The 16319-nt window shown below is 33.8% G+C and overlaps 1 protein-coding gene across 6 annotated transcripts in view; it reads left to right on the forward strand.

Moving 5' to 3' along the window:
- The window catches only part of PHF14 (PHD finger protein 14), a 201520-nt gene that overhangs the window by 28209 nt on the left and 156992 nt on the right, over window positions 1–16319 (forward strand). For all 6 annotated transcript variants that reach the window (XR_009505068.1, XM_059933933.1, XM_059933934.1 and 3 more), the window contains exons 5-7: window positions 3380–3539; window positions 8305–8416; window positions 11661–11798. Coding sequence is in view for 5 of the 6 variants with exons in the window: in XM_059933933.1 (XP_059789916.1) it covers window positions 3380–3539; window positions 8305–8416; window positions 11661–11798 (410 nt within the window). In the remaining variant the exon portion in view is untranslated. The remainder of the gene's footprint in view (window positions 1–3379; window positions 3540–8304; window positions 8417–11660; window positions 11799–16319) is intronic.

The following is a 16319-nucleotide window of genomic DNA, read 5'->3' on the forward strand; positions in this document are numbered from 1 at the left end:
TCATGCATGTTATAAGTTCTTTTCTCATAAACAACAATATTACTCAATTTAAAATCTTTTATTTTAGTGGGTTTTGTAATCAGAGGTCTAGTGATAGGATGTTAAGTACAGAAAAATGTTTTAAATTTTGTGTTCCTGTTTTTTTATTTTCTATACTGAGAGATAGTTAGAATAGATGTTAAATACTTACTGCAGATGAGGTAACTCAGCCTCAGAGATGTGGTTTGTCTAAAGTTACATAGCTAGAAAGTAGAAGACTGTAGGTCTTTTGGTCTCCCGTGCCAAGCTGAATGGGAAAATTTCCACTGATTTGGATTATACGTATTCTTGTATAACTCAAAACAGTTGTAAGCACATTTTATATTATTTTGCATTAAATATGATTTGTATAAGTTGCATGTGCTACCCAGAGGTTGATTGTTAGACAACCATAGAGCCATGTTTTCTCTGTTTACCCATTTAAAAACATGAAAAACCTATATGAAATAGGTTTTATATATCTATAAATTTTTTATTTTATATGTTTACCCATATAAAAAAAAGACTTTTTTTCTGTAATCATACTGAAGGTGTACTTTTTACATCTGTTACTCAAAATTAGATAGGAAGGAGAGAATAAACCTTGTTTTATGGTCGTTTAAATTCTTTTATCTATGGAAGAAAGAAAAATATTTAAAAATGTATTTAGTCCTTAATTAAAATGGATTAGAGTGGATATAAATGCTAGAACTTTGGTCGCGAGCTCAGTAAACTCAACAGGTATGGCAGAGAAATAGGGGAAAAATGGCAGGGGAAAGTGGCAAGTAAAGAACTCTGTAAGGGTAATAACACAGTGTGGATTATTTTCCAAGGGCAGTGAAGCTGAAAAAGAAATACTTATCCACTTGCTGGTTGTTCTTTGTGCTTATCTGATACCAGTCTTGTAGGTTACAAAGTAGGAATTTCCGAGGAGAGACCCTCAGAAATCACTTCTCAGGTTGTTTGTAGGTGGTTTAATCATTATGCAGGTGTTTGTCAGGTGTGTGGTATAGTCTTTAAAAATTAGAATTGAAACTGCTTTATTCTAAAAGAGTGAACTGCTGTGATTTACCTTGATATTGGTGAATGAGATGAATAAAATGGATAGTCACTTGGGGGTTTTATTATCTTGGGACTTTGTGTGAATACAAATGAAAGAATTTGCCTCGAAGGAATATTATTTTGTAAAGAAAATAGACTTTTCTCTTTGTAGTATTGCATAACCTTTTGAGAAATCAAATTGACTGTTTTCATTGTTTTATGATTTTTTTGAATAAAATATTTTGCTTACTGTTGCCTTTACTGAAGAATATTCTTCTATTGGTGATAGTTAATAATAACTACTCCCAGAAGAAAATTTTTTTTCTTTTTCATTTTATAATTTATCATTTAAAAAATGTATATCTAAACAGAAGTGATGAAGTTGATAATTATTACCAAGCACAATTTAATGATATTAAAGAAATTAATATTTTGATTCCTTTTTTTATCTAGTGCATGATAGTCTAGCTCCTTTAAAATCTTTTCTCTGGCATTCTTTCGTATGACTTTTCAGATTATGTTAAAGTTCACCATTATAAAGCCTTTGAATAACATAAGCTTGACAATAATTAAGGGATTTGCGTGAGGCAGCTTATGTAAGTCACAGTTGCAAACAACTTTTTAGTTTTCTGCCTACTAGGATATTTTAATTATAATCTATATGGAGTGGTACTACTGTGTGAATAAAATACTTATGCATGACTGTTGACCTATGAACGACATCTAGTAAATTAATGTTGGTAGTTTAAAATTATTTATTAATGTGTATGGTTCTTTTTCTTTCTGGGTGATTTGTTCAACTCAGTATTTATTTACATACTTATTTATTTGTTTTAACTTGGATATCTTTGGTGGTTATGAGAAGACGCTTTTCAACAGGCTCCTGTTGTCTGTGTAGTGTATAACCAGTTTCACTAATCACATGATCTCACATTGGATGCATATAAACTTACCTACATGGTGAATCCTTTTGAGAGATGCTTGTTACTTATATATGTTTCTCATAGTGGTTTTTTTAATGGCTTCAGTTTATTGAAGGGTACTTTGGGTACTTAGTGCGCTTTTGAATTTGGCACTAAGACTACCCTCCTAGAATAAACCTGGTCAAAAGTATCCTGGGAAGGTTGATAATAGGCTATCTGTAGAAGTGACCTATCTTGACAGGAAATAAATGTCTTAGGATATCAGAGAAATGCCCAAGCCTAAAGACGATGAGCATACATTGGAACTAGAATAAGGTTGTAATCTATTTAATTACTACATATGCATTAAATTATTTTTCTTAAGTATGTTTTGTCATTAGGGCAGTATCTTCCTTTCTGGAAAAAGAGAGTTAGATAATATGAAGTTTGTGGTGTATCCAGCACTATTTAGGTAAAAGAAGACAATTTAGGAGTCATGACTATTGTAGTCACCAGGGAGGTACTCTTTATTATAAGCCATCAATAATAGTTGATGTCCTACTCTAAAATGTAAAGAACTATGCTACATTATCTTCTTTGTTTGGTATGTTCATGAGGATATTTAAATTTTTTTTAATCACATTAGCTGCTTAAATAATTTAACCCTCAGAATATCGAGTTATCAGTGAATGAAAAGAGGAAAAAGTATTCTCTTCTTTTCATTCATTTCAGTTATGGATACATTTTTACGGAAGATAGAAGAATTATAAATGTTTAAAAAGATCAAATACCTTGTATAGCTCTAGATTGGCTCAGCTGTGAATAGAACTCACTTGTCTAACTCTAGTCTGAACTATTCAAATTGTTGTATAGCCTTAATTTATGTGTGTGCGTGTTTCTGTATTATTTTCCTTTTACTAATACTAACTTTGCATTTGTGGTTGCATGAATTTGTGTTTTAATCTGCCACCTCCAAAATTAGATCAGAGGCTTTTTGTTTGTATGTTTTGCATGATCATGATCTTTTATATATAAGTGTTCAGTACAAAGGGAGCTCAAAAATATTTACTAATTAATAGTTCCTAGACTCAATAGTTCTGATTTCTTTTTAATGAAAATGCATATTTTTATGTATTTTTTTAATTAAAAAAATTTTTAAAGAACCATAAAATTTCCCCCTTCTGTAATGCTTTCCAGTAGGTCTAAAACTATCTTAAAGAGTCATTTATTTCATTGCATATACTATGGTAGGTGAAAAACTATTTTTATAAAATGATTTCACTTCTGTGTTTTGGCTTTAATATCATTCTTATAAACCATTAATTTTTCACTACATCCTTTCCCTTTTTCTTTTGTAACTTTATAAATGTGAGTTTAAAAGATAAACTCTATTTAATCATACTCTTTTTTTCTTTTAGGTTGTTATGGAGTTGATGGAGAGAGTGACTCTATTATGAGTTCAGCTTCTGAAAACTCCACTGAACCTTGGTTTTGTGATGCCTGTAAATGTGGTGTTTCCCCTAGCTGTGAACTATGTCCCAATCAGGATGGAATTTTCAAGGAGACAGATGCTGGAAGGTTGATGTCATAATTCTGTTGGGTTAATATGCCTGCTTTATAATGCGTATGCTTCTGACAGTTTTCCTATTTATGATTTTCTGAGTTACACACTTTCATTTGATTGCTTCTTTGTGTCTTTTTGGCATAGAGTAAATGGACAGGAGGCTGCAGATCAGGGCAGGGAGGAGAAAAGATCATTTATTGAGGATCTGCATTTGCCTTTATAACCCATAATCCCATTTAATCTTAGTAATGACCGTATGATAAGAGAGATGGTAAAGTTTCCTATTTTATAGGTAGTAGCTGAGGCTCAGATCATTACATAGTTTTAATTTGAACAAGTCCATAGTTAAATTTGAACTCAGATCTGTTTGACTTCAAGAGTATATCAGGAAACAGAACCCATACAGTGATTTTAAAAGGGGATGTTTAATGTAAAGAATTACTAAGCTATGATAAACAGTAACCATAAAATATAAAAGAACTCTAAAGACTAACACTGTAGGGCTGAGGGAGAGTATCCAGGGAATGACAAACTCGGAAGGAAGACACCTTCCCCAAGGCTGGGGTTCAGGCCTTGTTAGAGAAAGTGTAGTTCCAGCCTACTGGATGGCAGAGAAGTTGGCTGGTTTGCCTGGGTCACTACAGTTCTTGGCAAGTGGGTGGCTGGGCAGTGGTTCAAAGCCTGGAGTGTATGGTGTCTGTGTTGAGAGGCCCACAGAAAACTGATCTCCAGCCTGGGCCTGCAGGGTCACTGAGGGACGATGCACGTGGTGGGGCAGAGCACTGGCGGATGTCCTCTTCCCATCCTGCAGGGAAGCCCCTTCCTCCTACAGTGCCTTCTTCCACTCCCTGCTGAGACAGCTTAGTATGATGCTCACTGTAAAGGAGAAATGCTGAAGGGATTCTGTCCATTGTTGCAAAGCAGATATTGAAGGGTGGATTTGAGCTGAGAGGCAATAAATTGATAACTGGCACAAAGACCTGTGTTCTTTTCACTATATTCACACTCATCTTTATTACCACATTTGAGCAGTTGTCATCATCATAGTGTTGGCATCTTTCATGTTTTTCTTCTAAGGAGACTACCAACTGGGATGGGTGACTGATACATAAGAGTAGTTCCTAACCTTTTATATTTTATGGGTCACTACTTACCCTCCTCCCCCATGTAAGAGGGGGTGCTCAACTTTTTATTTTGCCACATACGTATATTTCAGTATTTTTACTAAACATTTAATATTTTAACAAGAATAACAAAATAACTTGTACAAATTATCACCATTATTTTTCATATTTTAACATATTGAAAAGGATAGGATACATTTTATCCCAAAATAAAGGACAGTCTTTTAAATTTTTTTTAGTAAAGTAAAAAATATTTTTCTTATTTTTCTCATTTTTACCTCAATTGGCGGACAGGCCCTTGAGAAGTATTGCCATACAAGATTGTTGGGATTGCGTAGGGTCTACCATGGAATCTTGGAGAACCCTGTGTTGATGTTTAGGAAAAATGACTAAAAATCTTACCTCTTGTCCGTCATTGCCCATCCCCAAAATAAAATAAATATATAACAAATTATTTGATGTATTGACTTGAGTCTGTGGTCTGTATCATGGACAAGAGCATTATTTTATGTTTGGAGTGACTTTGGCCTAGAATTAGGGAATTTAGTACATTAAAAGCGTGTACTTTCAGGTTGGACCGCCTATATTTGAATTCTAGTCTTTTCCTTCTAACTGTAATTTTAGATTTAGCCATTTTATGCCTCAGTTTCCTAGCACTTTTGAGAGAATTAAATGAGATAATTTCTATAAACAGTGTAGTTTCTGGAGTGTAGTAAGTGTTTAATAAATATCTCCTTAGTTCTGCTACTGCTACTACTAGTGATTTTTATTACCAGTATTATTCTACTTACTTAAGGTAATCATAGAATACCAACTGCATAAATTCTTTCTTAGTAACTCTTTAGTCCTGAGAGTTGAAATTTATGGTGATAAATTGTTGTGAATAAGTATGGCAGCTTTGGAAAACCCAGAGCTTCGTTTTAGGGAAGAGCATTTATTTTACCTTTTTTCTTGTCAATAATTTGAAATCTCTATTGAAAAGCAACTATAAAGTAGCTCTCTTATCACACTAATATATAATATGTACTAATACATAGTCCACAAAATAACTTGGAAAGTTTTTCTGAATGAAGGAAAGGGAGGCCTCTTTAACCATTTAGTTTTACTGAGAGATATTTGTATTGACTTCTGTGGATCTTACATGTATGTAGACACCTCCCTTCATGGTGCAGCCTGGCAAGTTTTTTTTATACTGTTTGAACATTTTATTTGTGTTGATGTTCACACTCACCTGTAGGCTAGTGTGGAAAGTACAGGTCTTGATATAGTTTGAAGGATGTAATACTAGCTTGAATCAAGGCAAAAAAAGCCAAGACATTTGACAAGCTATTTAGTATTCTAGCTAAAATGCAAAACAGATGAAAAGAAAGAACAATGCATGGAAAGAATGAAAAAGGTTTTGAAATTAACTTCTATTACGTAGTCTAATTAAACTTTTTCCCCCTCTGTTTCTGATGGGACCCACAAATTCTACAATAGAAGATGATGTGATTTAATGTGAGAAGACCATCAGCGCATTCTTATCATTAAATTTTTATTTTTTTTCTTAGGGAATGTGTTTTATCCTGTGTTAATGGTATTAAAAACCTGATTATAGGAAGTATTAGACATGCTTTAATATAATAGGGTACCACGCCCTATGCTGCAAACATTTCACATACATCATTGTAACTTCCAAACTACATGGTGCCTACATGGTGCTCTGTTCCTAGTAAACACTTAGTAATTAATTACTGAATGAATAAATGAAGGAATGAAAATAACATCCTGGCAGTGAATTTTTTAATATGTTATAAAGGCACTACAGATACAAGACATTTCAAAATCAAATTTGATTGATGAATATAGTTCCCATTCTGAAATGAGTTTTTTGAGAAGTAGCTTTCTACTTAGTTTGCTTTATTAAAATATGTAAATTTAAAAGAATCTATTAATAGCTTCTATGCTAGAATGAAAATTCTGACGCTTTGTTTTTTGGTGGTTTTATGGGATGCTTGTTTTCTGCTCCTTTCCCTAATCAACATCTGTCTTCATAGCTCCAAGCAGAATGGATGGTAAAGTAACAAGGAAAATTATTCCTTTTTGATTTCTCAGTTTGTCTTAATTACAAGGTTCTAAAGTATGTGCAGCTAAACAAATGAACAAAAAACTATATACAACATATATTAAAAAGGACCAAAATTGTCTCAGCTGTTTGATTTGTATTTTAATAGAGTCAAGTTGGCATCCTCACATGAGTGGTTGGGGGAAATGACACACTTGTGTGCCAATCACACTGAAATGTCAGTTTAAATCTGTAGTACTTGTGTGACTTGTACTAAAACATTTTAAGAAGGTCAGTAGGAAGCAAGCAGCCAGCTGTTGGGTTTATCAAAGATAAACTTGTACAGAGTACAACAGCATTTAACACACCAGTGGAGCATGAGAAAACTGCGCAAATTAAATTGAGAAAGCAGCTGCTTGTTGAAGATGTGTATCTTTATATTGAACTCCACAGGATGCATTTGGGAGGTTGGATTAAAACATTTTATCTAGAAAATCTCAAAACCTTGGAGTTTCTTCCCAATAAAAGAAGATAATTTTTAAAGATTTGTAACTCTTTTCCCCAGTACATCTATAAAGTGATTCTTAGTCTTATTTCTTTAAAACACATGTTGCATCACAAAACAGAACCATGTAGCAATGATAGCCTCTCAGGCTGTGATAAAGCAAAATTTGTTGTTAATATTTTCACAAGGTTAAGAGATATTTGCCATCTCATTTTTACCCTCTGTCTTGCAGAAGTGATATAGATCTGTTTACATTTCAAAATCTAGTGATCCTGTGTTTTGTTTGATTGTAAGCAAACAGGGTGCCTAATATATTTTAAAAATGTTCAGAGCAGTTTTTAAAAAATGGAATTAGAATCAACTCCTATTTATTTTTTCTGTTTAGTATACTTAAACTGAACATTCTTTGTTTAGTGTTGTAGCATCATTCAGACTTCAAAAAATATATGTGGGGCACCTACGTTTTAGTACATAGGTTTGTATGGTGAACAGATGAGTTGAATGAAATACGACTTTCTTATATTATTACAACTGTTCTGTACAGTCTTCTAGCAATCAGTTTCAACCTGGGAAGAAAGAAAGTTAAGATGCACACCAAAAATTGTTTTAAAATATGTCCTTAAGGATTATCTAGTAGCTTTTAGAAAAAAGTAACAGGAAAGAGCAATTTTATGTGATTTATGCAGAGTAACTTCCCAAGTCTTAAATTAGGATCTTTAATTCTCAGAGTGCTTAAAATAATGAATGTGAATACCTTTCCGTGCATGTGAAAATGATGTTTCATTTGAATAGTGGTTTTGTGCAAATATTTAAGAGTAACAGATAAGTGCAAAGTGCGGTGAATTTTAAGTGAAAGGCAATTATAGATGTTAACTCTCACCTTTGGCTAAGCTGCTGGAAAAGTAGCGCTTATTGCAGTTCCTTTTTCTATAAATGATATCATTGTATAGGTGTTCCATATTCTTTAGTTGTGTGTCTGAGATTGTGAAATCTGATCATAAAATTCTTGGAGTAGTTATTTGAGATGACACATATTTTACATTTATTTTCCTGTGGGCATTTTATCTGAAGGTCTGATAGCAAAATCATATCTTTTCTCCGTATAGATGGGTTCACATTGTTTGTGCCCTGTATGTTCCTGGTGTAGCCTTTGGAGATATTGACAAATTGCGACCAGTAACACTCACAGAAATGAACTATTCCAAATATGGTGCCAAGGTAAGACAAAGTGTTTTTGATTGTCTAAGAGAAAGTTTTTACTTGTTAGTTTACATGACTTTTTACTAATATCATTGTTGACTGCAGAAATGCTTATTACTAATTGTGCTATTGGAGAGCAGTTAGCACTAAATCATTTAGTATTGATAGTAATTTTCCCAGAGAGCCAATAATGTATAAATTCTTCTGTATATTTGTATAACTTGTGGGGTAAAATGGTAGTTGATGCCACTGCTGTTTTCCTCGTATTTAGCACACTGCTTAGTGCATAATGAATTCTCAGACTACATCCTTATTTTTAATCAGTTGGATCAAATACAAGCTTAATTTCTGACTTTACTTTTGAAGTGGAATTTATTAAAATTATGAAAAGAGTACAAGAAGCACCCATTATTTTACTTCCACTGCAGAAGGCCAACAGAACTTTTTTTTTTTTTTTTTTTTTACTAGCAAATGATTCTCAGCCTCCATAGTTTATAAATAGGTTTTTAACTATGACTGAGTTTTAGGATTATAAGTGATAAGATTACCCACTTATGAATTTAAACTTAAGTATGTAATTATTGCAAACATCTTCAGAATACTAGAACTAATTAGGCAATGATATATTCTCTTTCCATTACTACGTATTGGGCAGTTGGGAAGGAAGACTCTTGAAGAGCATTAGTAACATATTAAAGGTGGGGTGGGAAACTTACAGATTGTTGGAAAATTCTGATTTGAAATTTTTAAAATTTCACAATTTCTGCTGTTATATCCAGAATATCCTCTTCGGGCTTTAAACACCATCCCCATCCGTCACCTTCTACCCTCGAATAATCTTGTGCTTTAATTTGGGAGGTTGTAGCTTCCCTCTCCAGAATTAGATAAAGCTTCCAGGCCCTAGTATTGAACTTACTTTCCTGGTGCTCAAGTAATTGTACACTATCTTGTTACCTCTCTTAAATGCCTTTAAACTATAACAAAATAATTTGTCCACATTATCTAGTTGAGTAGGAGTAATACAAATTACCTGGTCCACCAGTGTTGGAAATGGAAGTTACTGCCTTTTGAGGGCAGTTTCATAATTCATAAGCACAGCGCCTAGAAGGGAGTAGCTTCCATCTTTTTCAATAAGCACATGTTTTTACCATAAATATAAATCTAGAAGCAATTAAAAAACAGTAACCAGATATTACTTCATATAACTGAGACCAGCAGTGACCTCTGGACTGAAAAGGAGAGTCATTAAATGTATAATTATCAGCTGATTATTTTCATTATCACCTGCTTTTGTTTTGAAGTATTACTGGGACATGGAGTCAAAAAATTATGTACTCTCTAGGTCATCTGCAAAATCAAACCCAGTGCTGTGAATTATATCTGGGATAGCTCTCTAGGTCACATTGTCTATCCATTTCCTCCTCCTGATTACTTTCTCCCCTGTGTTCTCAGTTGCTCAGTTCCCTAGCATTTTATTTATTTACTTATTTTTAAATTTATTTATTTATTTACTTATTTTTGGCTGCGTTGGGTCTTCGTTGCTGTGCGTGGGCTACTCTTCGTTGCGGTGCACAGGCTTCTCATTGCGGTGGCTTCTCTTTGTTGTGGAGCACAAGCTCTAGGCACGCGGGCTTCAGTAGTTGTGGCTCCCGAGCTCTAGAGCGCAGGCTCAGTAGTTGTGGCACACGGGCTTAGTTGATCCGTGGCATGTGGGATCCTCCCAGACCAGGGCTTGAACGCGTGTCCCCTGCATTGGCAGGCCGATTCTCAACCACTGTGCCACCAGGGAAGCCCGTTCCCTAGCATTTTAAATGATTCAAGCAATTGAGGAAGATTCTGTTTTCTTCATTAGATTGTTGTATTGTCTTATGAGACTTCATTGTTGGAAATTTTTTCTTTGTGTTCACTCTGAAATCCCTTGCCCAATTTCATCATACTCCATTAAGTCACTCACTCAGGGAACTGTTCTAAACAATTTGATTCTGTTCATAGTATTGACATCCTTTAAATAGTTTAATTTCTCCATTTCTCCCTCTCTGACCCCCTCTCCTTCTCTCTATCTCTTTTCTTTCTCTCTCGTCTCAATTTTTTGGTTTCATGTTTAGATTACTATTTGCTGGAATTTTTACCATACATATACCGCTGTTGGTGGAAAAAGACCCATAATTAGGCAGTAGAGTGTCAGGTGTTGGGAATGTTTTCACATCTGTACCCAGAGTCCTTTTCCTGCTATTTTTATTCATTGCTGATATGTCAGTTTGGTGCTGTATACCAAGTAGGTACTCACTAACTGTTATAGTATTATGATGTTTTTAGTGTCTATTGAAACTTTTTAATTTTATTTTTTTAAATGTTTCTTTCATATTTAATTTACATAGAATACATTTATTAAGCAGTTCTTCCTTAATTGTCTACTGGCAATCTTTCACAATTTAGCAGGTTTTTTGTGAAGGTTCCTATTACCAGAGTAGTATATATTTTGAGACTAGGTTTTTCTTTTTCTCTCTCTGTGGCTTAGTTAAAAGTATAAAAAAATAAATCGGGGCGGTGGCATTTGGGGTAATTTCGACAGTTTATGCCTTTAGTTTTGCAGGTTTTCCCTTTGTATACAGAAAGAATGTAAATAATTGGCTATATTGTGTATTACTACCAATTTCACAAAATTGTTTACTTAAGATTACTTTTAATTCTCTTAAATATATTTTTAAAATGCATTATATCTTTGGTTGCAATGCCTAGATCTTTCAGCGAATTTTCTATGGCTTCTTATTTATTTTCCTTAATTTTTCCGAGTAGTATTATATTGTTCAAATCAGTGTAGCTTAATGGTTAAGAGCATGGACTTAAAGTAAGATTATCCTGGTTTGAAAACTGTCTTTACCTCAGTTTTCTCATGTGTAAAATTTTCTCATATGTAAAATGGAAATATAGTACCTCTTCCACATATTATTGTGGAATAGAGTGTCAAATGATTATATATATTAATATTTATAAAGTGCTTAGAATAGTGCCTAGCACACGGTAAGCCCTCAAATGATATTAATTATTATTATCATCATTACTATATCAGTGGAATTTTGTTTTTTTAGAACTATATAGAGAATTACTTTTTTCATATAAATACTTGGCTTACCTATAGTTATTGTTTGTATTGACATACTGTTGGTTCACTATTTGTATTTTGTAGATGCTTTGTATGAGAATGCAGTTTCTGTTCTGGAAATATTTTTGCTCTGAGACTTTTCCTGTTATTCCGTTGTAGGAGTGTAGCTTCTGTGAAGACCCTCGTTTTGCTAGAACTGGAGTTTGCATTAGCTGTGATGCAGGGATGTGCAGAGCCTATTTCCATGTGACCTGCGCTCAGAAGGAAGGTCTGCTTTCAGAGGCAGCAGCAGAGGAGGTAGGTTGATTTAAGTCCATAGTTGGTGAATACGTTCATGAGACTTTTCATGACTCCATTATGTCCTACAAACAAGTATGCATCATAAAATAAATTTACGAGTTTATTCTTAAAATCTTTGTCTAGATCACAGATCTAAAACTTTAAGAGTAAACAATATATATGAGTTTCTTCAGTGTTAAACCTAGCCATACATTTAGAAAACATGTTAAAAATCTTATAGTGAAATCTGACAGATAAAATGAAACATAATTCAAGGTGTTTTAAAGCATTATAATGTCAGCATATTTTATATGAGAATCTGAAATTATATTTGAGTAATAACCTTGCTCTGTTACTCTTTAAATAAAATCATTACCCTGTCTTCAGTCTTCAGTATTTGCATTTCTACTTCTTTACAATTATTTTTAATTCTAAAATTTTCCTACCAGAAATTTAGATTAAGCAATCAGTTGTTTTCAAAGTATGTATTCGGGACTCTTTAATATTCTTTCAAGGTCTTTGAGGTTAAAACTGTCTTCATAACAGTATTAAAATAGTATATACTTTTTTTGCTCCTAATTTTCTCACATGTAATAGTGGAGATTTCTAGAGATTATATAGCTATCTTCTTTAATGTCCACTATCGAGATATTAAAGAGATTTGTAAAAATGTAAAACAGTGCCACTCTTCTCACTAAATTTTTTTTGTTGTGTAAATTATAGTATTTTTCATAAAAATGTTATTTTTGTTAACATGTAATGGCCTTACTGTTATTTTAAAAATTACTCAATTTTAACTTCTAATATGCTATCTATAAATATAACTCACATAAGCTCTTTGGGGTCTTCAAAACATTTTAATACTGTAAGGAGTCCTGAGAGCAAGTTTTGTTGATTCTTTAAGCACTTTATATAGGCAGGTAATTGAGTATTCTGTAATTCTTACTTTATATTTGGGATATATTATTATGTATATATGTTATGTTCCATCTTTTATTGGGTAAATTTTCAGTGTCATGTAAAAATGTGTTTTTTATGTTGGGCTTTCATCTTATTCCATTTATTTCATAGATAGGAAACAAGTAAAAAAGATAATCTGATGAAGAAAATTTGTTGAGCAAATTTTGAAGGATATATTTTATCAATATAGGGATCCTATTGAAATTATATTTTGGGTACATAAATCTGTTTTTGTGTCAGTCTCTGATTCTGATGAGTTGTACTTTGATTAATTGAAGAAGGGTACTAGATGAACACTGAGCATTTTCACAGCTGTTTGGTAGACACAGAGGTACAATTATAAAATAGGGTCGTGTGGATTAGTCATGACTATAACTCAAGATGGTGGGCAAAAGTGCAGAGAGACAATACAAGTAAGACTCAAGATCAGATAAATCTCAGTGAACAGCTGGATCAGGGAATCCATAGGTTAAGGTATTACTCTCCTTCTGGCAAACTTTGAGTTTTGCCACCAGAAGGGTTCCTTTGTAGCCATTTCTTTTAGAACTTGTAGAAAGAGCTTTGCCTTTTATGCTATGGTAGTTTGGGTCTCTTTGTATAGCACCATCCATCATTATTTTTGGTAGACAGTAGCCATTTAATTAATGAAAATGTGTGAAGTAGCCATGTATGGGACAGTGGAGTATAATGGGGTCTATAGTGATTTAGAGAGTGTATCCCCATATCTAAAGGCATTCAAATTGAATTGAAACAAACAAAACACAATATTGCACTAAATAAATAGTTTGCAGTCTGTGGTCTCTATGTCTGTATCTGTGGGCTAATCTGGAGAAATATACAGGGAAAGTTAAATAAATCTGGATGTGGAAAGTAGGCCTGAGGCTTTTTCCTTAACTTGCTCCCTCCCTTGATTGATTAGGTAGGAATTCTGGATTCTGGAATAATGACTTTTCTTCCCATTTGCTGTCTTGTTAAATGAACTCTTTTTGGGGAAATGATTTAAAGCATATTTACATATGTTTATGGTTTCCTCTTATAAACAGTTTATAGAATTGGAAAATCGTAAAGATTTCTGAACAGTGTTTTAAAACCCAAGACTTTGCATGAATCACTATCAATGAGGTTTGCTCTTGACAGTAAGCATTCTGTTAAAATGAAGTTCTTGTCTACTTCTCATGGTTGTACTTCTGTAGATTAAGATTTATGTAATGTATATTTGATTAAGAAACAAATTTTAAACTAAAACAGACCTACTCTTTGTGGGTACACCTTGTCTTCCGTTTCAGTTTTATGACATTCTAGAAAGCATTTTTTTTTTTATTTTTTAAAGACTGGTTTATAAAGTTGGATTTCTTACTTCTTAATGGCTGTTTTATATAGGCAGTAAAAGAAAGGTTGAAAAAGAGAATAAGTACCTCAGTTTCATCCAATGACATCATACACCTTAGCGTATTTTCATGTTTTTTTATAGCCTTCTGACATAGTACTTTATCTTACTGGTGAGAATGCATTTGAAGTTTCTATTCTTTTTGATCCACTTTGTGAAAATTCTAGGTTATTTAGAATATTTAACCATGTTATGTTACAACATATCTTATTATTATTAAAACTGAACTATAGCACAGGCTCAGTTATGACTGAAACTTACATTATTATGGTTCACATCGTATAGTTAGACTTAAGATTACTTATATTTCATTTAAACCATATGGTAGTATGGTAGTATGATAAAGTATGATTTTGGTACTGTGAACATTATTATAATTTGTTACCATGTAGAAAATTCTCTTTGAAACAATGTAAGATAATTTATCGATTTTTTTCCCACAGCCTTTGATAATGCATTGCAATCATTCATGGATTAAATTTCAAAGGCTCAAATTAGATCTTTAGCTGTTGAACTGATGCCTTAATATTGCTAGAAGAACCAGGATGGATAGGAATGGCTCATGGTGGATCAAAAACTTTTTAAATGAATTCATCAAGAAGTTATGTTACTTAAAGTTAGACATTTTATATCAGATCTTCAGTGATACCTTTATGTGGCTGTGTTAGGCATTATTTTAAAAATTATTCTGGATGAACTCTACGAGAGTTACTCAGATCACGTTCTCTCTCACTCCACGTCTAATCCATTAGCATATCCTGTCTTCAAAGTATATCTAGTATATGTCCAAATTCTTCTTACCAAATTCATTGCTGCTATCCTAGTGTGTCATCTTTTGTCACCTGGATTAATATAACAACTCCTAACTCTTTCTACCCTTGCCTTGCTAGAACAGAGGGTGGTAATTTTTTACTACAAAGAGCCAGATGTAAATATGTTAGGCTTTGTGGGCCTATGGCTTGTGTGTAACTATTTAACTTTGCCATTGATTATGAAAACAGCCATAGACAATACATAAACAAATGAACATGGCTGTGTTCAAATAAAACTGTATTTCCAAAAACAGGCAGCACCAGATGTGACTTTCAGGTCATAGTTTGCCAATCCTTTTCCAGAGAATAGAGGACATTTTCAATAGCAGCTAGTATTATCCCATTAAAATCTAAGTCAGATCTGGTCACTCCTTTGCTCAAAACCCTTCAGTGGCTTTCTGTCTGATTCAGACTAGAGGCCAGTTTCTCTGCTGATTTATAAGATTCTGTGTGATCTGGCTTCACATTACCTCTCTGACTTCATCATTTCCCCTCATTCAGCCTCATTGGCCTACTTGCTGCTCCTTTAATGAATGGCCAGGTGAGCTCCTACTCTGGGCCTCGTACTTGTTTCTCTGCATGGGCTGCTCTTCCCTCACATGGCTCATTCCCTCACTTTTTTCGGGTCCTCATTCCATGTCTACTACTCACTGGTCTAAAGTTACAACCCTCTCCCTGCCATGACACTTTCTATTCCCCTTTCCTGCTTTATTCTTCCCTTTTAAAAATACCTAACCACTATCTAATACAGTTCTAGTAGTTTTCTGGTAGTGTCTTTTGGATTTTCTATGTATAACATCATGTCATCTGCAAACAGTGACAGTTTTACTTCTTCTTTTCCAATTTGGATTCCCTTTATTTCTTTTTCTTCTGTGATTGCCATGGCTAGGACTTCCAAAACCATGTTGAATAAAAGTTCTAAGAGTGGACATCCTTATCTTGTTCCTGATCTCAGAGGAAATGCTTTCAGCTTTTCACCATTGAGTATGATGTTAGCTGTGGATTTGTCATATGTGGCCTTTATTATGTTGAGGTACGTTCCTTCTATGCCCACTTTCTGAGGAGTTTTTATCATAAATAGATGTTGAATTTTGTCAAAAGCCTTTTCTTCATCTATTTAGATGATCATATGGGTTTTTAAAAATAAATTTATTTATTTGTTATTTATTTTTGGCTGCGTTGGGTCTTTGTTGCTGCGCCTGGGCTTTCTCTAGTTGCAGTGAGCGGGGGCTACTCTTCATTGGTTGCGGTGCACAGGCTTCTCATTGCGCTGGCTTCCTTTGTTGCGGAGCACGGTCTCTAAGCACGTGGGCTTCAGTAGTTGTAGCACGCAGGCTCAGCAGTTGTGGCTCGTGGGCTCTAGACCACAGGCTCAGTAGT

This window comes from Balaenoptera ricei, chromosome 9 (genome assembly GCF_028023285.1).
Source record: "Balaenoptera ricei isolate mBalRic1 chromosome 9, mBalRic1.hap2, whole genome shotgun sequence".
NCBI classification, from domain to species: Eukaryota; Metazoa; Chordata; class Mammalia; order Artiodactyla; family Balaenopteridae; genus Balaenoptera; species Balaenoptera ricei.